The sequence below is a fragment of the Capra hircus genome, chromosome 23, assembly GCF_001704415.2.
Source record: "Capra hircus breed San Clemente chromosome 23, ASM170441v1, whole genome shotgun sequence".
Lineage (NCBI taxonomy): Eukaryota > Metazoa > Chordata > Mammalia > Artiodactyla > Bovidae > Capra > Capra hircus.
This window is the reverse complement of record NC_030830.1, coordinates 38462754-38483835: the sequence shown is the minus strand read 5'-3', so window position 1 is coordinate 38483835 and position 21082 is coordinate 38462754. Positions and strand designations below refer to the sequence as shown.

At 50.2% G+C, this 21082-nt stretch overlaps 1 protein-coding gene across 1 annotated transcript; it reads right to left on the bottom strand.

Annotated features, from left to right (window-relative positions):
• C23H6orf222 (chromosome 23 C6orf222 homolog) lies at window positions 1803-19503 on the bottom strand. Its single transcript, XM_018039310.1, has 11 exons — window positions 19347-19503; window positions 14363-14994; window positions 11708-11772; window positions 11234-11474; window positions 10052-10183; window positions 8418-8479; window positions 7874-8111; window positions 6927-7058; window positions 6059-6123; window positions 4287-4529; window positions 1803-2673 (listed from the first exon to the last, which is right to left on the bottom strand). Exons 1-11 carry the CDS (start codon window positions 19367-19369, stop codon window positions 2638-2640), a joined length of 1869 nt encoding a protein of 622 aa, XP_017894799.1. The 5' UTR covers window positions 19370-19503; the 3' UTR covers window positions 1803-2637.

The following is a 21082-nucleotide window of genomic DNA, read 5'->3' as shown; positions in this document are numbered from 1 at the left end:
AACCTTGCAGGCTCTGGACTGGCCTAGATGTGGCAGGTGGCTCCATCTTGCCTCCGTGGTGAATAATCCAATGCAAGTCAGACTTCTGTGCAAATCAGTTTCTTTATTTGCTCAAATAACACAGTACAAAAATGAGACTCAGATGCCAGCATCAAAAACTCATACCAAATACTTACATAACTTAAAGAACATCATTCCAAATAAGAAACTCTGTACAGAAGGTGCCTGACCCTCTTCTCAAAACTGATTCTGATCTTTCACATTTTAGTGCTGTGTTCCTGAACACTGCCTAAAATGAATCCATAAAATAAATAAACCTCCTCCACTTCTCAGGAGCAGCAATAACACTAAATGACTTTCAGAATCTAAAACTTTGCCTCAAGTTTGAGGCCAGTCCCTGCTAAGTGCCCAAGTCTCTTGGCTTCTCCCCCTCCTCAGCTCTACCCTATGGGGCTCGTCACAGCAGCAAGACAGTGTCCACCAAGGATAACAAGGATGGGTTGGCCATCCAGGTTTTAACACGCTCTCCCCGATGGCCACGTGCTCTAGGCAGTGTTAGAGGGCTGCGTTCATAGCCCTGTCAGGCATTCATGCAGATAAGAGACACATGTGTTGGAACTGTTGTGCTGTGTAGAAGACAAACCCTTGCCTTGGTGCAAAAACAAAAAGCCCATTGCTCAAGATACTTTTCTGCCGTCAGCTGGAAAATCATCATCATAAGTCTATAAATCCACAATGTCTCAGAAGTCAATGTCTCCTGCAGTTTGGTCTCTTGAGCAGTGCACACTCATTCAACCATCCCTGGCAATCTAGCTTGAAGCCCTCCCCCATTTCCTGAAAACTACCCAGACTGTAGCTATCATAAGAATAGCAACTTATATAGACACAGCACTATGTAATTTCAGAACTCTTTGTGTTGATTTTCTTAGTGACTTTTGGCAAATCCCCACGATTGAACCCCATTCAATTTCCAAATTTACTTTTAGATATCATTGCATGGATTATTTGGATTTCCCAAGTGGCTCAGTGGTAAAGAATTTGCCTGCCAAGGGAGGAGACGCAAGTTTGATCTCTGGGTCAGGAAGATCCCCTGGAGGAGGAAATGGTAACCCACTCCAGGGTTCTTGCCTGGAGAAACCCATGGACAGAGGAGCCTGGCAGGCTACAGTCCACGGGGTCGCAAAGAGTCAGATATGACTTAGCGACTAAATAAGCAAAACATGAGATGGCAGAGCTGAAAGGCATCAGCTTCATTTCTCGGCTGTAGAATTACAGGACAGAGGGCTGAGAGGATTCTAAGAGAGACCAGCTGTCCCCACCCTGCTGCGGCCCCATCTAGAGGTTGCAGGGTTCCCAGGAGGTTCTACAAATCCATGTGGGCACTAAGTACTGTCGGCAAGCTGAATAGATTGTGTGAGACCTGTAGCTGCACATCTGTTACGTGCATGTGGATGTTCAGGTCAGAGATTAAGCATAGACGTATTTTTAAAACTAAAGTCAGTCAAAGTTGTTCAGTCATGTCTGACTCTTTGCAACCCCATGGACTATCCAGTCCCTGGAATTCTCCAGGCCAGAACACTGGAGTGTGGAGCCTTTCCCTTCTCCAGGGGATCTTCCCAACCCAGGGACTGAACCCAGGTCTTCCGCATTGCCAGCGGGTTCTTTACCAACTGAGTCACAAGGAAAGCCCGTGAATACTGGAGTGGGTAGCCTATTCCTACTCCAGGGGATCTTCCTAACCCAGAAATTGAACTGGGGTCTCCCACATTGCAGGCGGATTCTTTACCAGCTGAGCTATCAGGGAAGCAAGAGATTTGTTTAAAAAACTAACATCTGAAAAAAAGTATCAGCAGCTCTTCTACATGGCATGGGCATATTTTTAGCCCTGATGAACCAAGAAAACGCACGATAAACAAGCAAACAAGGGCACATGAGTCAGCACTAGGCCCTAAGGTTGGCCCCAGAATGCAGAGGCCTTTATTCCTGGTCCAAGGCTCTAGACCAACGCCTACTGAGGTAACTCCCCCATTTCCTCTCTACCTACCAATTCAGAGGAGAACCGTTGGTCTCACAATTCCAGTTGAGGACCAAGGCCTCCCAGAGAATGTCTGGCAGAATTGCCTGAATCTCAGGCATTCCATTCATTCATTCATTCATTTGGTCAGTACTTAAAGATTGCCTCCAGCTATGTGGGGTGGGTATATTTAGCCACAGAGTGAAAGCACTTGCTATCTCTCTTTAGAGATATTTTAGCATAATACAACCAGAAGGGATCTGATGGGTCTCTAATCCAGCCCAGAATCCAAGGTCTGGAGACGAGAAGGGACGTGGGACTCGTACAGGGTTTTGCAGCAAGTTTGGAGGTAGGTCAGCTGGTGGAGTCCTGGTCTCCTAATTCCCAGTCCAGTGCATTTTCCCCCATGGCCTTTGCCTCCAGTTTTGTAGACGAACACCATGTTCTTTCTCTGTCTCAATGAGCCCACGATGGTGCATGGACACAGAATGGCTGTCCACTCTCGTCCTCAGTCATGTCTGTGAAGGACTGGACTGGGAAAACGTGGAGCATTTTCAGGGTTTCCTGGCTGAAGCTACCAATGTTTGCATAGTTCAAGGGAACTTGAGTGCAAAGCACAGCTTTCAGTCTGGACTCTGGATCTGAAAACTTGTGATGCTCTGGGAGGAGAAAAAGAACACAGATTTTAGTCATAGTCCAATTACATATGGGTCCCACCCGGATAACAACAGACTTCTCATTAACCCACTAGCTCCCACCTCTGGGTCTTTGCTCACAGAGGACCTCCTGCCTGCAGTGTCCTCTTGGTCTTTTCTCCCCATCGACAGCCTCTCCATCCTCAAAGGTCAAAATCAATGCCTGCTACCTCCTGGAAGGCTCCCAGAACCAACTTGCTTTATTGGCCACAGTTAGTGCTAATTTGGCATTTAATTGATATTTACTTTTATTATCAGTAAACAGTCTGTCTTTTTCCATTAGAACCTTTCACAGGCCCTCAGAGCATCTTATACAGCTAGGCTAATAGGAGGCTCTCAATATGTACTGAGTGGATGGATGCTTGAATAAATAAATGAATGGCTAGCAAAACCAGAAGATACAGTGTTAGGGCTACTGAGGATGTCAGAACTGATGTCTCTAAAATATCTTCCACAAAGAACTCAGATCACTGCATCCAGCGTAGGTTACCTAATCCACCTTGCTGCTGCTGCTGCTGCTGCTAAGTCACTCCACCTTAGAGGGCAAATTGCCCCTAGTCTCCAGAAGACAGTGAGTTTGAGAAAAGAGAGGTCTAAGGTCATAAGGGGTTCCCATCAGGAAAGCCACTGAAATGATGAGGTACAAGTATCATGAAATAAGGCCTGCTTTCTTGACAGACTTATCACATGGCTTCTAAAGTTAATTCCAGGGGGAGACGAAGAGTTTGAGTAAGAGTGATATCATTGCAATAAAGGTCTGGTTCCCCAGGGAACCATTTGGATCTGGAAGTTCTGGTCCTATTTGTCCAACAGCAATAGGACATTTCGTTGCTTTAAAATCACAATTCACTCAGTAGTTTCTGCACTTTAGATGTGGTTAAATGTTTGTAAGCTGGTCATCTTAAGTGAATTTGAAAAGGGTGGGGAGAACTTAGAGTCCACCAGAAAATTCAGATTTTAAGAAAGATCAGTAATAAGTTTTCTCTCTACAGGGACCATCCCAGAGTCTCAGGGAAGGGAGGATTATTAGGGAAAGCCTGAAACCAATCAAAAGAGTGAGCGATGGCAGAAGAGAAGCTATTCATAATCAGTCAAGGCAAGGTCCTCGAAGAATGTTCTCTGAGAAGCCTTTCAGAACCCAACAGCCCCAGGGAGCCTTCTCAACTACCTCACCATCCCTTATTTGATATGTAATCTTACTGTACTTTTTTCTTTAAATTTTATGATCGTCTCAATTGGCAAGCCAAGCAGCACAACCCATGAAACAGCAAGAGGGTGAAGCTAAGATAGGAGCCGGTCAGGTATTCCATACATCAAGAAGTATGAAAATACCCCTCCTGTTGGAGACCAGAGCCAAATAAAAGAGGATGCTAATTAGCTTACTAGCAGGTAAAGCGGGGAGGCTAGGAAAGATGAAGACCGCTGTGGTGTAGCATTGTCTCAGAAGGCCTGGACAAGGAGGTGGCATTTGAGCTGGACCCCAGAAGTCCTGAACTAAGCAGGGGAGGGGAGAGGACACGAAGCAGGTCCTTGTGATCTGAGTCCGTCCCCCCTCGTGCCACGGGGCCGGTTCTCACCTGCTGGGCCTCCTCGTACGGGAACTGGCCGCAACTGGGTGTCCTGTAGTGTAGGCCTGTGAGACTGAGGACGGTGTGGTAATTGTTGCCAGGACCCTGGTTTCCCAAGCCAAAGACAAATGGGTAGGTTCTCTTGGGCTCAGTGGTGTGGGCCTCTTGGTTGCGCAGCGTGGCTACCAGCTTTCTGAGGGAAGAGGCTGAGGGCTCGTAGAAAAATTTCTTAAAGCTGGGGTGTCGCTTGATCTGGAGGCAGAAATGAAGGCAGGCCATCAGTGTGGCTGGCAGGTGTACTCTCCTCCCCCCAGCACCCCTCCTCCATCAACCCCACGCAGTCAGGCTGGGTGCCTCCCTGTCCCTGGGACAGAACACCTTGTTAAATTCCTCCACCTTCCCTGGCCTCTCAGAATCTGCTCTGCAAGGTACAGCTCCAAGCAGCACAACAAAGTGGGGAAAAAAAACCAAAAGACAAAATGCAGGTCTTTGGATTCAGATAATGGATGCTTAAATAGCATTCACTAGCTGTGTGACCTCTCTGAGCCTCTGTCATATGTAAAATGGGGGTAATAATACCTTCCCCCAGCGCACTATTGTTGGGGGGAGGGGGTTAATGAGATAGTTTAATGTTTTGTGAAAAGTGGATGTTGGGTGAATTTCAGTTCCTGCCCTAGGCCTCCTCCTCCTAATACCTAAATGTCTTAGGTTGGGTTCCCCCAGAGGCAGATCCAAAGACTAGGACTCAAATGCAGCTCACTTCTGTGGTGAGTGATCCGGGCAGACACGGATGGGGGAGTGGAGACAGGGGGGCAAGAATGGGAAGCAGCCCCCTCAGGCTGGCAGCTGAGCCTGATCCCCTTGGGGCAATTTGGAAGCCCCAGAGTTATCCCCCCAAGTGGGGAGGGAGCTGGAGTATGTCAGCCGATGATTGAGGGCTGCTCCTGGCAAGGTGGAGAGTGTCACGCTGGCCTATTGTGTGGGTGTAAACGACTCTGGAGAGGCCAGTCTTCAGGCAAAAGGATGCAAGTGCTGGCAGTCGGGAGCTGGGCCAGGTGATCTGCGGTGCCAGAGGAGGTACCAATAGCAATGGCTACAGGCTCAGCTGTGAAGAATCTGCCTGCAATGCTGGAGACCACCTACAATACCGGAGCCCACTTACAATGCTGGTTTGATCTCTGGGTCGGGAAGATCCCCTGAAGGAGGGCATAGACAGAGGAGCCTGGTGGGCTACAGTCCACCGGTTCACAAAAGTCAGACATGATTCAGGGACTAAACCAGCGCCACCACACTGATCACTCATCTACGACCTGCCTCTTTGTATGTGATCTGTGTTAGAGGTTTTCAAAGGCGAGGAACCTTATGTTACAAGCTATCTAGCAATAGAGGGAACTCTAAAAGCTTGAAAGAATTAGAGGCCTCATAATTGCTGAAGCGTGTGCCAAGACAGAGTGAAGGGCAGATAGAGGACGAGATCAGAGCGACCTGGGGAAGGAGGCTTCCTTGAGCTGAACTTCAAGGATGGTTTGGACAGAGGGAAGTCCTGGTTGGCAAGTGGAGACACAGAGCTTTACGTTATTTTAAATTAACATTGATCTCCTATGCTATGTGTCCGGCATTTTCTATATAAGCACTAAAGTTGGCAAGTAGGTATTTATCCCCCATTTTGGAAAAGAGAAAACAGAGGCCCACGGAAGTTATGGGGCAGGCCACGGTCACCCAGATGCAAAGATGGGGCCTGAACTTGGGTTCAGTCCTTGGGGGTACTGAGCACTCCTCACCTGCTTTCCCAACTGGCCATCCACTTCTTGGAGAAGGGCCACCAGCTCTTGGATGATCAGCTCCTCTAAGAAAAATAAAGAAGGATTGAGGGACTGTTGACAAGTTCTGCAATAACCCATCCATCGATCCCAGAAGTATTTTGCCTCTAAAACACAGCACACAGATTAGTTATGAAGAACCAAGGAAAATCTTCCCCTAAACTAGAGCTGGAGCATGAGGGTTTTGTTTCGTTTTGCTTTATAGACAAAGAAGGCACTTGGACCTGCCGAGCCTCACCTGCCACCACATTCAGCTCCGTTTTGACAGATGGGGAAACTGAGACCTTATCTAGGCTGCAGAATAGCCTGCACCATCAGCCTGGGTTGTAAACAATGGTGTGCAGGTGGCGGCTCTTACTAAGACTTAATTATGAATATTCGGAATATTTGGAGACCCGTTTGTTATAAACTGTTGGCAACTTGAAATCAGCCAAGGTGGGAATTTTATACCTCAGAAATCTGCAGAGGCTACCTTCCCCTGGACCCCGTGCCCCTGGTGTACTGGAGCTTCTTTGCAGTAGGCCAGTGGTGATGAGATCCAGAGCAAGCTAGGAGTTTTACATGAAACATTCATGCGAAGCAGTGGCATGCGTTGGGGTGAAAGTACATCCCACAGAATGGACAGACATTCTCTACCTGAAGAAGATTGTCCACCTGCAACTCTGCCCCAGTTCAAAGGTCAACCCTGTGTCCTCTCTGCCCTTCTAGAGTCTTCTGGGGTATTTGTAAAGCTGTCTTCCCAGTTCCCTACTAGGGTTCAGCCTGTGAAAGCCCTGCAAAGGGGAAGCCCCGGGGCAGCTGTCCCAGGAGAGAGCAGGGTGACACTAACTGGATTCATTTGCTCCGTCCGGCTGAGGTCCCACTTCTGGCTTGTGGCTTCTGGCCTGGAAGGGTGCTTCTGGGGCTCCAACTGGCTCCCCTTCTGTGGGTGGGGACCCCTGGAATTCGAGATCCTCCGGATCTGAAGGCAAAGAGGAGTTGGTGTGAATGTGTTTGCACCTGTCTCAAATCCACCAGCACATCACTGAACCCAGGTTCTGACAAGAAGCTGTCCAAAGTCTCTGGCTTAAGACGGGTCCTGGTTTCCCAGGCCCCTCAGGGAACCCCCAGCACCACTGGACCTGCCTCAGAGGAGTTCACAGTGCTCTTTGTCCCTCCAGGCATCGCATTCTCTCTTCCACCTACCCCCTTGCCTCCTTATATCTGGGAGGAAAGCAAGCAGGCCTGCCAACAAGTCTCAGCAAGTGAGCCCCCTTCCCCTTTAACTTGGCAAGCCTTTGCTGAGTCCCTTAGTCTGTCTGAATCTCACTTTCTCTGTCTGTCAACTGGGAGAGTTGTGAGGGGGATTAAATGAGATAATATGTGTGAACGCGGCATGCAGCGGGCACTCTGCCAATGTTGGGGGGATTGTTGTACCCCAGTGGTCCTCACACCTTACTGCAGTGAAAACACAGAGGCCCAGGACATGTCCTGCTTCATCAAACCTGAGTCTCTCTTTTTCTATCACCTTTCCAGGTGATTCTGATTTATGTATGGTGATGCTGTCATACTATGTTTTCAGGGGTTTATGATGGGTGGGGGAGAGTGTGTGTTGTGGGGGATGAATCCTGGCATCAACCAACTCCTTTCTCCTCTTGAGCCCCCATACCGCCCTACTCTGCTCAGCGTGAAAGTCAAGACTGAATGGTACACCACACATCAGGCCAACCCTGCCCTGGAGGAAGCCACGGGGCCAGAGGCAGCCTCTGTTGCCATGGCAACCCCGGGTCTGCTCACCAGAGTTGCTGGAGACGGAGGGCCAATGGCCACCAACACACAGGGGCAGAAAGCTGGGCTTCTTGGGTGGCCGGGAGTCTGGGCTGGCAGCACCTGCAGCCCCCGCTCTCTTGGGGTCCTTGGAGCTGTGTTTTTTATAGAAGGCTTTTCTGAAGTTTGACTTTCTCTCTTGGCGTTTCTTCCTGCAGGCTGGGGCCAAGTTTTCTACAGCCACCTCTGGCTCCTGGACTTGAAGTTGCTGCAGGGGAGATAAGGGAAACTGAGTCAGGGCCCCTGACTTTACAAGTCAGCTGAGACCAGCAGCTCCAGAAACAAACAGAGACCCACTGTGGGCCAGATGGTGTGGTTAGGGCAGAAGGGTGATGATGCTCAGAGCTGGGGAGACAAGCACAGCCTGCAGCGATTAGGGGAGGCTCCAGGAAGGAGGGGAGAAGGAGCCAGGCTCTGGCAAGATGTAGGACTAGGGGAGGGGCACGGGAGTGTCAGGCTGGGGGGCGGTGTCCAAAGTGAAGGTCAGGGTCTATGTGGGGAACGTCTTCCTCACCTTGTCTCTGCACTGCTCCTCTGCATCTTGGAGTAGGGCAATGACCTTCTGGACGAAATCTTCTAAAAAAAAAGAACAAAGGGGTTGCTCACACTTGAGTGCTGAGTAAAGCTTTTCTGTGGTTAGTCTTCATTTCCTAAAGTGTTGAGAAAAGCTTTTCTGTGGTTAGTCTTCATTTCCTAAGACCCGGTGGCTCCCTGGGTGATTCTCACAGGCCTCCAGGGTGGGCTGATGAGCTTGCATTTGAGGTCATTCCTGGCCCAACCCACGGTGGGGACACAGATTCCCCAGAGGTGGCCTGAGGGCAGAGCTGGTTTCGTGGGAACAGGTGCTTAGTCGCTCAGTCGTGTCCGACTCTGTGACCCCATGGACTGGAGCCCGCCAGGCTCCTCTGTCCATGGGGACTCTCCAGGCAAGAACACTGGAGTGGGTTGCCATGCCCTCCTCCAGGGGACCCTCCCAACCCAGGGATTGAACCCAGGGTCTCCCACACTGTAGATGCATTCTCTACCATCTGAGCCACCAGGGAAGCCCCAGAATACTGGAGTGGGTCGACTATCCCTTCTCCAGGGGAATTTCCTGACCCAGGAATCAAACCGGGGTCTCTTGAATTGCAGGCGAATTCTTTACTAGCTGAGCTACCAGGGAAGCCCCAAGAACATATTCATCTACTAATTCACTTATTCAAACCATGGAAACATATTCACTTATTCATTTACTGCTGAGGAAGGGCCTAGATGTGCCTTGTTATGTTTAGGAAAACAGCCGAGACCCTTGCCTCCAGGGGAAGGTGTCTCAAGGCCGTCTGGTCCCAAATCCCCCCTCCCTGCTCCTTCCTCCACTTCTAGGTAGATCAGGGGCCCTTCTCAATTCTCCTTCAAGGCACGGCCTCTGTGAAAAGCAAAGAAGGCAGAATGGGAGAGGTAGGGAGAGAGGATCTGCAGACACACAGAAGGGACAGTGATTACATGATTACAGTCTTGGCTCCGCCAATGATAAAATAATAATGATAAAGGTGGCAGCCACCACCGGTTCAGCTTCTCTCCTAAGGCTTCTCCCCCTCTTCCTATCCTCTTTATTTCTCCTGAGGCTCTGCTCTCAAGCTGGGCTACATGACCACACGAATAGTCACAATAAACTGCAGCTGATATTTTTTTAGCAGTTCCCAGGTACACCTCTAAATGCTTCATCACCACTAATTCATTGAGAACTTCCAGCAACTCTAGGGAGTGGGTACGATTCTTATCCCCAGTTTATAGATGAGGAAACTGAGACCAGAGGTGAAGGAGCTTGTCCAAGATCACTCAGCTGGAGAGGTCAGAGCTCAGGTTCAAATCCAGGTTCTGAAGATGTCCCTTCTACGGAGCCCTTGCCATGGGCTAATGCTTTCCTTGCATCTCCTAGTGTTGGCCTCCCCAAGGAAGGCATTATTACTTTTGCGGTTTTACAGCTGAGGCTCAGTCTGGCTTAGGGCCTATGTTCTGGACCCCGAGCTGCCTCCCCAGCCCGCAGTGCTCAGAGGCAGGAAAGGACAGGTCACTGCCTGTCTCTGGTTCAGTTTCTCTTCTGGAAGTAGAGGGCTCAACTTAGACATTTTCCAAGGGGCCTCTGAGAAGAGAAGAGTGGGTACTGACTGAATTCTGCGGCTCTGTCCTGCTGCAGTTCCTCGTCGGGTCCCCCACTTTCTGCTGGGGTGCGAAGCTCAAAGAGACTTGGATGTCCACCATCTGTAGGTAGAGCCTCTTGGACTTCAGGTTCTTCCACATCTAAAAAGCAAAAGGAGCCGGTGGGTGAGTTTCACCAGCCTGAGGGTATTGACTAACGTATAGAAGTCGGCGGAGACTCAGGGTGCGCTCCAAGGCTAGCACGTGCAGAGGCTTTCTGGGGGCGGCAGGGGGCTGCTGGGCAGGGCCCTGGCTGCGCTGTACTGAAGACCAAGCTCCCTCGACTCTTCGCACGTCCATCCGTATAGCTGCCCCTGTTCTGGGCTTCTCCGCCACCCCTCTTCCTTCCCCTGGAAGCTCATCCCTCCATCATCTCGGCTTCACCTGCGAACTGGAGAGTAGATGCCTGATGCCCTGGCCCGAATTAGACCCATCGCAGCCAGGCTCCTCCTACATGAAAACATCTCCCCTGTGGCCTGAAATCCCACCACCGGGGATCCACTCTTTGGTGTTCAACATAGCTTCCTCCTTTTTAAAATGTGAATTCCTCCGGCCAGGATGACCTGCCAGGATGACCTGCTAGGCTGCTCCTCCCTGACACCAGGAAGACCCTCTCTCCCAGTAACTCTGGCTCCATCATGATGGGCCCCGTGACCACAAACATGATTTTACCTCCTGAAACCCTAGTTCCCTTATCTGTGAAATGGAGATAATAAGATGTACTTCCTAAAATGAGGACTGGTGGCCAACAGATACACAGCCAGAAAATGTCTTATTTTTACAGGTGAGATTTGAGGCACAGAGTTAGGGATTATACAGCCCAGCACCCAGATCTCCTGCTTGCCAGGCTCCAGTTCCTTCCTACATGTGCTACCTGCTGCCAGGGTGTGGAAGCTGAGGCTGCAGAGAGACCACGATAGTTGGTGGAATTCTCTGAACACAGTTTCCACCAGGGGCTTAGTTGGGCTGCCTAGACGATGAGGCGTGGTGTGTGGAGGTAACCTTCTGGCATTCCTTTTGCCCTCCCCACGCTGCTCAGGGCAGAGTGAAATTCAGAACTGGGACGGCAGCTCTACACATGACCAATTTAAGCCATGGGGAAGGTTCCAGCGTGAGAGGCAGTGTTGCTATGGTAACCGTGAGCCTGCTCACCGGGGAGGCTGGAGCTGGAGGGCCGATGGCCGCCTACACACAGGGGCAGAAAGTTGGGCCTCTTGGGCTGCCGGGACCCTGGGCTGGAAACATGGGTGGCCCCTGCTCTCTTGGGTTCCTCCGAGCCATATTTCTTAAAAGAAAACGCTCTCTTAAGGCTGGACATTTTCTCTTGGGATTTCTTCTTGACGACTGGTGCTGGGTTTCGTGGGGTCACCACAGGCTGAAGGGCTTGATGCTGCTATGGGAGAGATGAGAGAGAAACTGAGTCAGGTCCCTGACCCCCAGGAGAGGGGAAAGCTCCCCAGGAAGCAGCTGAGGAGCACCCAAGGGCTTCAGGGTGGCCCCAGGCACGGCTGGTGACAGAGGCCGGAGCAGGGGAGCAGCGAGGCCTGGAAGGACAGGTAGGGTCTGAGCAAGGAGGAGGCAGGGCAGTGTGCCCGTGGGCATCGGCGTGGACGGTTCGCGCCTCACCTCTTCCTCCCACTCGTCTCCCACTTTCTGGAGCAGCTGCACTATCTTCTCGATGATGATATCCTCTGGAAGAAAACCGATACACCGGGTTAATCTTTGTGGGCTTAGAGAGGACTCTTTTTAATGACTGCCTTGGCCTTCTGAGACCAACTTGGGACTTCTGGATTAAGTGAGGGTCCTCTTAAAACAGCTCCTTTAGGCCACAGATTGGGGATGGGGAAGCACACATCCCAGGGCCTGGTCCTTCTAAGAAAGGGTTGGAAGATCCACAGGTGAAGGGTACTAGGCCAAAGCATGAAATTTTATGCAGAAATTTTGAGTCAGTCCTTCAGGCATTCAACTTGTACCCCACAATATCCTTTGAACTTTGCAGATCTGTAAACATCTACTTTGAGTTTGTGACCCAAGCTGTGTGACCTTGGGTAAGTCTCTTAACCTCTCTGGGCCTTTGTCACTTCCTCTGTGAAATGTGAATCATAAGTCCCATCCCGGATCCCTCAGGAGGCTGTCAGGCCATCAAAGGAGACTGCGTTTGGAAATACCTTACAAGGTTAGAGATGATTCGACCTACAAAATTTTAGCCAGGGAAATGATGGCACGCCAGCCCATCTGAGGTGGACAGAGGCACTCCAGCAGGCAGGACACAGAGAGCCTGCCACGCTGGTGCCCAACCACACTGCCAAGTCTTTACACAGAAGCCCAAACGATGTAAATGGTTTTCTTTTGATATTCCAGTCGACCTACCCAAAGACAGTGTGCCCAGAGTGGCCTCCGCTAGTTGCCAGCTGATCAGTTTGCACAAAAGAAGATGCAGACTAGATTCCCTCTTCCCAGACTGTCTGCAGATGTTCTTACCCCTTGCCTCTCATTTATAAACCCTGTTAGGCTTTTGTTCCTTGACTCAGTCTACCAGCCATCTCCCTCTCACGTGAGAGAACAATCATGCTGCAAATTTCCTGCAAAATAACCAATTAAATGCCTCTTAGCCACTCCTTCACAGATGCATAGCACCTCTATTTTCATATCTTTTAAAATATGCCCCTTCTTGGTAGGAACTTAGATTCACACAGCCTTATGGATTTTATTAAGGGCAACAACAAGACTGGGGTAGTGTACGAGACTGTCCTTATTTCTTGCAGATGTGTGTCTAAGTATTTAAGGATGAAGCATCACTTTACTTAAAGGGGCTCAGCAACAATGAAGCAAGGATGGCTGACTATTAACAATTTTAAGTATGTGAATGTGCACAGAACTATTCTTTCCACTCTTCTATACATTTAAATATTTATGTATATGTATGTGGGTGTTTATATATATATATGTGTGTGTGTATATTCCTTCTATAAATTTTAAATGACTTAAAAAGTTCCCATGCTCATCAACACATAAGGCAGAAGCATTTTCCAGAGGCCAGTCTAATTCCTGAGACTCCCTTCCGTGAAACTCTAACTTAAATGGACCAGAAGCACCAGAAGAGCCAAGGTCAGCACAGGCATTTTGTGAGGTCTAAACATCCAAGGTCCAAGCAGTCGCCTGGAGCAATCCATTTTGTTTGCTAACAGAAATATCGAGCTTTCTGAGCTTCTCTTCCTGCTGGTGACCTACAGCTTGGAAAGAAACTTTCCAGACTCCAACACCCTCACCTTCGAGGAGCAAGAACTGGTGGAGATCAGAGACTTCTCCACCTATAATTAAGATGAAACCAAATGTGTGGGACTGCGTGTGGGTGTCAGTGAGATTCTTCTGACTTTGTTTATCAACACAGTGCATGGAATTCACAGCAGGCCAGGCACTGCTGGAGCCAGCTCTAGGCTTAACCAAAAAAATCAGAAACCCTCCAAGGTTTCCATTTGAAAAGAGGCTGCCTCAGTCCAGACATCTTTCTCCACTCCCCCACCAGCAAGTATCCTGGATCTTCCTTGGATCTCTTCTCCCCATGAAAAACATGGTGAGTTTTGAGTCCTGTAGGGCAAATTTCCATCTTCCTCCAGCTGCCTATGGGACATTCAACTCTAGGACACGAAACATCAGAAATGGAAGGCCCCTTGGGGACCAGCTCACTCATTTTACAAGTGAGAATCAAAGAGATATCAGAGAGGGATAGCAACTTGCTCAAGGTCACACAGCAAACTTATCCCAAACTTGGTGGAATCAAGTCTAGAACCAGCAGCCAGCTGTTTCTACTTCCCTGTCACCTACCCCAGGCCTCACACATAGATTAATGTTGGGGGATAGAGCTTCCTGCTCAGCTTCCCCTCTGTCTTCATATTTCTCCCTGGCTGTACTCCTCAACCCTGAGCACTTAACGATAATAGCGTCTGCCACTTACGAAGCCCTTGCTGTATGCCAGCTCTGGACTACGGCTGCCTGTTATAGTCTCTATTGTATCAATGAAAGGAAAAACAAAATTGAGGCTCAGTGAGGCAAGTCTCCAGCCCCAGGTCACCCAGCCGGTGAGTGGTGGAACTGGGGTTTCTCCTCCGGTTCCCAGCCCCCGTGCGGCTCTACCTCTAAGAAGCGATGCTGTTCCTGATGGTGGCCCTACCTTCCGAGTCCCTTTCTGTTGAGAGGTTTGAGGAAGCAGCTCAGAGCACCCCAGCCCTTGGGGTAGGGGTTGGGGTGGGGTCACCATAGAAACAGGCAGAGTCTGCTCACCCCTGGCTGCTGGGCCCAGGTTAGCCCCCTCGCCGCATGAGGCCTCAGCCGCCTTGGCCTCTTGGCTCTCGGCCTCCTGGTCTCGGGTCCCCCTGGCCTCCTCCACACCGTGTTGCCTTTGACTGTGTTTCTTGCGGCTGGCCTTCTTGCTGTGGGCCTTCTTCCTGGGAGCTGGCTCGCCCAGGCTCTCGGGGGGTTCTGCGGGCTCAGGGGGGCCCTCCTTCCCCTTTGCCTTCTTGTTGGTCTTTTCCTTGGGCTCCTCAGGGCTCATCCTGAAGAATAAGTTCACCACAAACCTCAGCCACCCCTGCGGGGCCTGCCACTGGGCCTTGTCCTTCTTGGCGTCCTGCTGAGGCCTCTGCTCACTGAGAAGGTCCTTGGTCTCCTCTGGGCTGGGGGCAGCAGCTGTGGTGTCCTGAGCCTCCACAGACTGAACTAGACTCTTGAGACATCTGGTCCCATCACTGGCCGTCCGACAAAGACCTTCCCTGAAGGGGCCGGTGGGCAGGGAAGGGCCCTGGCAGTCCCACGACTCTGAATCCTTCTGGGCGTTCTGCAGCCTGTCCAGAGACTTGGCTCTCCTCCACGACAGAGGCTTCCTCGGGCCCCTTGGAGGCTCCATTGCACTACAACTGAAACAGACAGCTCCCTTAGAAGAGGCCTTGGAGGTTGCGAGGTGGGCTAGTGGTGCTGACCCATGTGCCCAACCAACCTACCCATCATGTGAGTACTATCAACTCTCAAAGCCATTGTCTCGTTTAAATTCCTCAGCATCCCTTGGAAAGACGGGTATCCTTGTCCCATGTCCCAGAGGAGGAAACCGATCCACAGGAGGTCATGCCCCAGATCTCACAGCTGGACCCCTAGAACCTCCAGGAGGACCACCCTGCCAACACATTGATTGTAGTCCACTGAAACTGAGTTTGGTGATCTTAGCTCCCTGACCAGGGATTGAACCTATGCCCTCAGCATTGAAAGTGCCATGTCCTAACCACTGGTGTGTGTGTGTGTGTGTGTGTGTGTGTGTGTGTGTGTTCAGTCACTCAGTTGTGTCCAACTCTTCATAACTCCGTGGACCGTAGCCCACCAGGCTCTTCTGTCCATGGGATTTTCCAGGCAAGAATATCGAAATGCCATTCTCTTCTCCAGAGGATCTTCCCAACCCAGGGATCAAACCCGGGTCTCCCTCATTGCAGACAGATTCTTTACTGTCTGAGCCGCCAGAGAAGCTCTACCTACCCAAAGGGGCCCTCCTATCGGCAAGATTTCTTCACGTGTTTAGCGGTCTGTTGCCTGAGCCTCTCTGCCTCCCCCCTTGTCTGTTTTGCTGGGTCTTGTTTCCTGAGTGTCTACGAAGATGCCGCACATCACTGGCACACAGTAAGTACTTATTAAACAAAGGAATAAATGTATAATGAGCGTTTAGTAAACTGAACAATACCTAAGAGTGTGTAGTTAACATGCAATAAATGAATTCGGACCCGTTCCATCTTAAAGCAGCCGGGACCCTTCCGTTCTCCTTCCAAAATGAAGCAACTACTCATGGAAAAGAAAAAACAACCTCCTCTTTCTGGGCAGCATTTTAACCAGGCTGGGGTGTGGGCAGTGCACTTGATTTGTGTGTCTTTAATCTGAATCTCCTGAGGCTTTCCAATTTTTCTGAAGTTGTTCAGAAACCCTTTGCCCTTTGGTGGAAGTTAAGAGAAAAAGGAAATATGGTTTGGAATCTCAGTCCTGAGTTCCCAGAGATTCCTATGGAATTTAGATTTATGGGTTGCCTACTCTAATTTGCAATACAGCTTCATCATGCATTTACTATTATTAGTGTATTAAGTATTAATGTATCTACATTATATCTTCCGTGTTTACCAACTGATTCATTACTTTAAAATGGATTCTGTTACTATGTCCAGCTTAGAGACAAAAATGAGAAGCTGTAATTGCAGTTTCAGATGTGCAGGGATCCTTGTGAATGTGAGGAAGATACATAAAGAGAGGGAAGAAAAGGCACAGGGAAACACACAGAGATTTGAAGGCGAGAGTTAACAGTTAAGGATGCCTTTCTTCCTTCAAACATGAGTTTCAGGAGGAAGGGTAGGGAGGATGGCCAGAAGCCAGTGGGTTCCACCTGGCAAGGCATCCACATGCTTGGAGTCTTGGAGGAAATGAGGTGAGGAAACAGGCACTTTGTATGGATTTATTTGTTGCTCAAGGTTCCTTAAAGAAGCAATAAAGTTACATGAAAACTTTTAGCAATGTTATTTTATCTGAAAGTTGTCTAATGTTCTTGAAAAGCCTCAGAAGCTGCCTTACAGTTATGCCTCCAAGATGTGGCATTAAGTGGGATAAGAAGAGAAATCATAGAAGAAAATATTTTGCTTTCTTCTCATTAATTTCTTTCGGCAAAGCTTTAACAGGCACCCGCTATGTGCCAGGAAGGTTGCCCGGTGCCAGGGAACGAAATGCGGCTGGAGCCCTCACGTGGGTGGGGGTGGGGTGCACGCGGTGAGGGCAACGACGCTCTGTTCCCCTGATAGCCACTCTCACTCTTTAGTTAGCTATTTTAAACTTTATTGTTATTTTTTTTTGCCTGTGCCCTGTGGCATGCGAGATCTTAGTTCTTCTACCAGGGATTGAACCTTCCACCACCAGGACTGGAAAGGCGGAGTCTTAACCACTGGACCGCCAGGGAAGTCCCTACTCTCTCCCTTTAGCAGCACATGGTTTAAAAAGAAGATAAGTTGAGGTCGAAGTTCTATTTGATGTTAAGATCAAAGTTAGCTGAGTCAGAAATATTCCTTGAGGGACTTCCCTGGCAGTCCAGGGATTAGGATTCGCTTTCACTGCCGAGGCTACATCTGGGTTTCATCGCTAGTGGGGAAGCTGAGATCCCACATGCTTCTAGCCAAAAAGAAAAAGGAGGGGAAAAAAAGAGATATTCACTGAATGATGTCAGGGTGCTCTCTGCTTGCGCTGTATGTGCCTGTGATCGGGCAAATTGGATGAGGTTGGCAGAGAAGCTGCTCAGTAACAGAACCATCAAACCAGCCCCTTTGCTTCCTGCACTAACTTGGCTCGAGGGGGTTCCCCACACAGAGGGCCTGACATCTTCCTCCAATGAAAGAGAAAAGAGGCGCTGTTATTACGGAAAAAACCTGTCATTGCTATGGAAACGGTTTCCCCCATTGCTGATGGTGGCAGTGTCCTCCTACCGCATTCAAAGGACACTCTGCTACTTCTAATCAGAGCATCAAGACAATTCCACTTGACAGTGGTTTTCCTTTGTGCAGTTTTTTCAAGAAAACTGCCTTGATTTGGCCCCTGCTTTCCTGAAACAACAGCGCCCCTGAGCCCAGAGGAAGGGGAGGGAGGCAGAGAGGAGGACCAGCTGCAGCGGCCCCAGGGGCAGGGCAAGGTGGGGGGCGGGGGAGGGGGCGGAGAGCATGACCTTGGCATTCCAAGAGTGTTCCCCAGGGAGGAGAAACTCCAGAGTGTAGCCAGATAAAGAAATAAACATTTTTTTAAAAAAGCCTACGCTCCTCCAAGGAGACACCTGGAAGATCTGTGGGGCAGATGTGTCCTCAGACTTTTAAAGTCTCAGAGCCCTGCCTGAGAAGATTGTGTTTTAATATTAACCACCCCCCCGACACACACACACACACACACACTACCCACACCATACATACACACACACACAGATTCTGTGTGTGCTGAAATTAAATCTTTCCAGACTTTCTAATTATAAAATTCTGCCTATCCAGAATTCATCAAAGCAAATCTTTCTTTTTCCTTCCTCTTTTTTTTTTGTTGTCCTGTATCTCTGCTTTGCCTGGGACATTATCTAAGTTCTGCCTGCCGATCGGGGAATTCTACCCCATCCTGGTCATGCCTCCAGATGGTAACCCTGAGACAGCCGCAGACCTTGGCTACGTGAACACCCAGCTGCTCTTGTAAACTTGTTAATTGCCTTGACAGAAAGTGGATTTCAGAGCAAAGTCCTAGTCTGCTCAGAAATACCCGTAACATCCCAATGATCTGCCGATCGCAGGACTTCTGACATGCACCGATGATGTATTTATAAACAACAGCAGCGAAACACCAGAGAAAGTGCCCAGAGCGGACCTTGGCCAATTGGGAAACTGGCCAACTTTTCACAAGCGTGCTGGCGTTTGGGGTTATTTTCTCAATTATACGCTGACCTCATCTACACATCATTCTCTAATTCATGCACCTGCCAAGCTCCACGGCAGCAGCTCTATCACCGCTTCCTAGAGGGAGTTTAGCTGCCCCCCTTCTCCACTCCTGGACTACAAACAACAGTTACAACAAACAGCCGGCCACTCCGAGGGAGCGTAGTGTGGACCCAGGGTCATATCCACAGACTCTCATTGCTATAGACTGGAGGTTTGCGTCCCGCTCAGATTCATATGTTGAAACGTAATCTCCAGTGGGATGGTAGTACAAGTGGGGACCTCTGGGTAATTAAGTCATTTGAGCAGAGCCCGAATGAAAGAGACTAATGCCCTTATACAAGAGACCCCAGACTGCTCCCTCACCGTGTGAGCACACAGAGAGACCCGGTCTCGGAACCAGGAAGCCCTCACCAGACACCGAACTTGTGGGCGCCTGAGTCTTGGACTTCAGCCTCCAGAACCGTGAGAAACAAATCCCTGCTGCCTCTAAGCCACCCAGTCTACGAGAGTTTGTGACGGCAGCACAGACGGGCTAAGACACTCGTGTGACCCCAACACATGCTCTCGTACTGTCAACCTACGAGAACTCATAACACCCTAAAGTTTCCCTCCCGGGCCCCCAAGTATAAATACAGGGCCTCATTCCCTGGGTATCCGTCTGCCCTCTGCCCTCCCTGTCTTGATCCAAGTTCCAGAAAAAGGGCCCGAGTCTGTCTGGTTTCTGTTGTGTCCACACTGCCTGGGAGGCTCTCAGTGTTTCTGGAACAAATATACAAACACAGTCAGCTTACCAGCCACAGGGCACCCAGCACATCCTCCATCCACAAGCTCTCAATTCAACTTGGCCCCAGCCTGGCAATGAGCCAGGCTGGCAGTGGGAGGTTGAGGCTCTGACAATTAAGAGATTTCCCCACAGTCTCACAGTCCAGAAGCAGGGAGAGATGGGGTTTGAATCCACTTCTCTGGATTTTAAATTCTTTTTCCAGCACTCAGTGGCCTCCCATAAACACACTCATACACACACACATACACACTTAGGGGTGACCAAATCTGCTATTTCATGCTGACACTGATAACCACGTTCACACACGTGCCTGCTGTGACTTGTATGCCTGGAGTCACACACTCACGTGCACCCAGGTATTAACATTTCTGTCCCAGAGGCAAAGATTGTAGACACAGGGTGGGGCTCACAGACTCTTGGCTGGAAGCCAGTCGGTGAGTAGGAGAAACAAGGGCTGACTCTCAGCTCAAGTCTCCTCATCAGCACAAGTGAGTCCATGGCCACTCCGAACGCCAAAGGTCAGTGCCTGTTTGAGGTCAAAGTCTTCCATTTGGGCTCTCAAGATGACTGGTCCACACCCAGAGCCCACACCCTCTGGGAGGACACCTCCAACCACCACTGGAGGACTGGGTGGGGGACAAGGTGGTCATCTCTTTCCTCAACACTGGACCCATCCTGCTCTCACACCCGCCTCCCAAGTGTTAAGTGGGAACAATTCAGGTATTCCTTCTCCTTTGTGGGGTCCCTAGGAGGGTCGTAGAATTGGAAGAGACCTGAGGAGTGTAGGACGCCTTCATACACTCGCACCCCCTGTTGGAGCGCTTCCTGCAATGGGAGCTCAGCACCGTTCAAAGCAGATAGTCCCGCCGTCAGCCCACGGGAATTAAGGACAGTCCTCCTTAAACAGGGGGCTCCTCAGGTGGTGCTAGCGGTAAAGAACCACACACCCCCGCCCCGCCCGTCACTGCAGGAGACATAAGAGATGAAGGTTCGATTCCTGGGTCAGGAAGATCCCCTAGAGGAGGGCATGGCAACCCACTCCAGTATTCTTGCCTGGAGAATCCCATGGACCAAGGATCCTGGTGGGCTACACAGTCCATAGAGTCACAAAAAGTTGGACATAACTGAAGGGACTTGGCACATGCACACTCCTCAGAGCTGACCTGGCTAGCAGCAGGCCCTCACGCCCTGAGGAGAGGCTGCCTCACCCCGAGTCCCTCCAGCCAGCCCATCACCCGACAGCCCAGGTCTCTAGATGTGTTCTCTTATCTCATTGCTTCTGGAACCCTCTCCTGCCTGGATATCCGTCCCTGAGAACTCTCCAGCTGGTCCTTGTCCACCTTAAAATGCGAGGCTGGGCAGGGACGAAGGGCTGCAGCCACGGCCTGACCACAGCAAAGCCCAGTGGGGTTTTGCATGAAGCTTCGACTTCCCTGGTGGCTCAGATGGCAAAGCCTCTGTCTACAATGAGGGAGACCCGGGTTCGAGCCCTGGGTTGGGAAGATCCCCTGGAAAAGGAAATGGCAATCCACTCCAGTACTATTGCCTAGAAAATCCCATGGACAGAGGAGCCTGGCAGGCTGCAGTCTATGGGGTTGCAAAGAGTCAGACACGACTGAGTGCCTTCATTTCACTTCGGATTAAAGAGGCATCTGAGCCCGGGGCTGGAAAGTTGGGGTCAGCTCTGCCAGAGCCGACCTGCAGCTCAATGCCAAGAGCTAGACTTGGACCATCTGCCCAATC

Excerpts from the sequence above, each read along its gene's own strand:
- C23H6orf222 (XM_018039310.1), bottom strand. The coding sequence starts at position 19,369 with ATGTGCTGGGTGCCCTGTGGCTG. Across the intron at positions 10,184-11,233 it reads CTCCAGCTCCAGCCTCCCCG|ATGTGGAAGAACCTGAAGTC; the intron begins GTGAGCAGGCTC and ends TTTGCTTTTTAG. Across the intron at positions 4,530-6,058 it reads ATGGCCAGTTGGGAAAGCAG|ATCAAGCGACACCCCAGCTT; the intron begins GTGAGGAGTGCT and ends TTCTGCCTCCAG.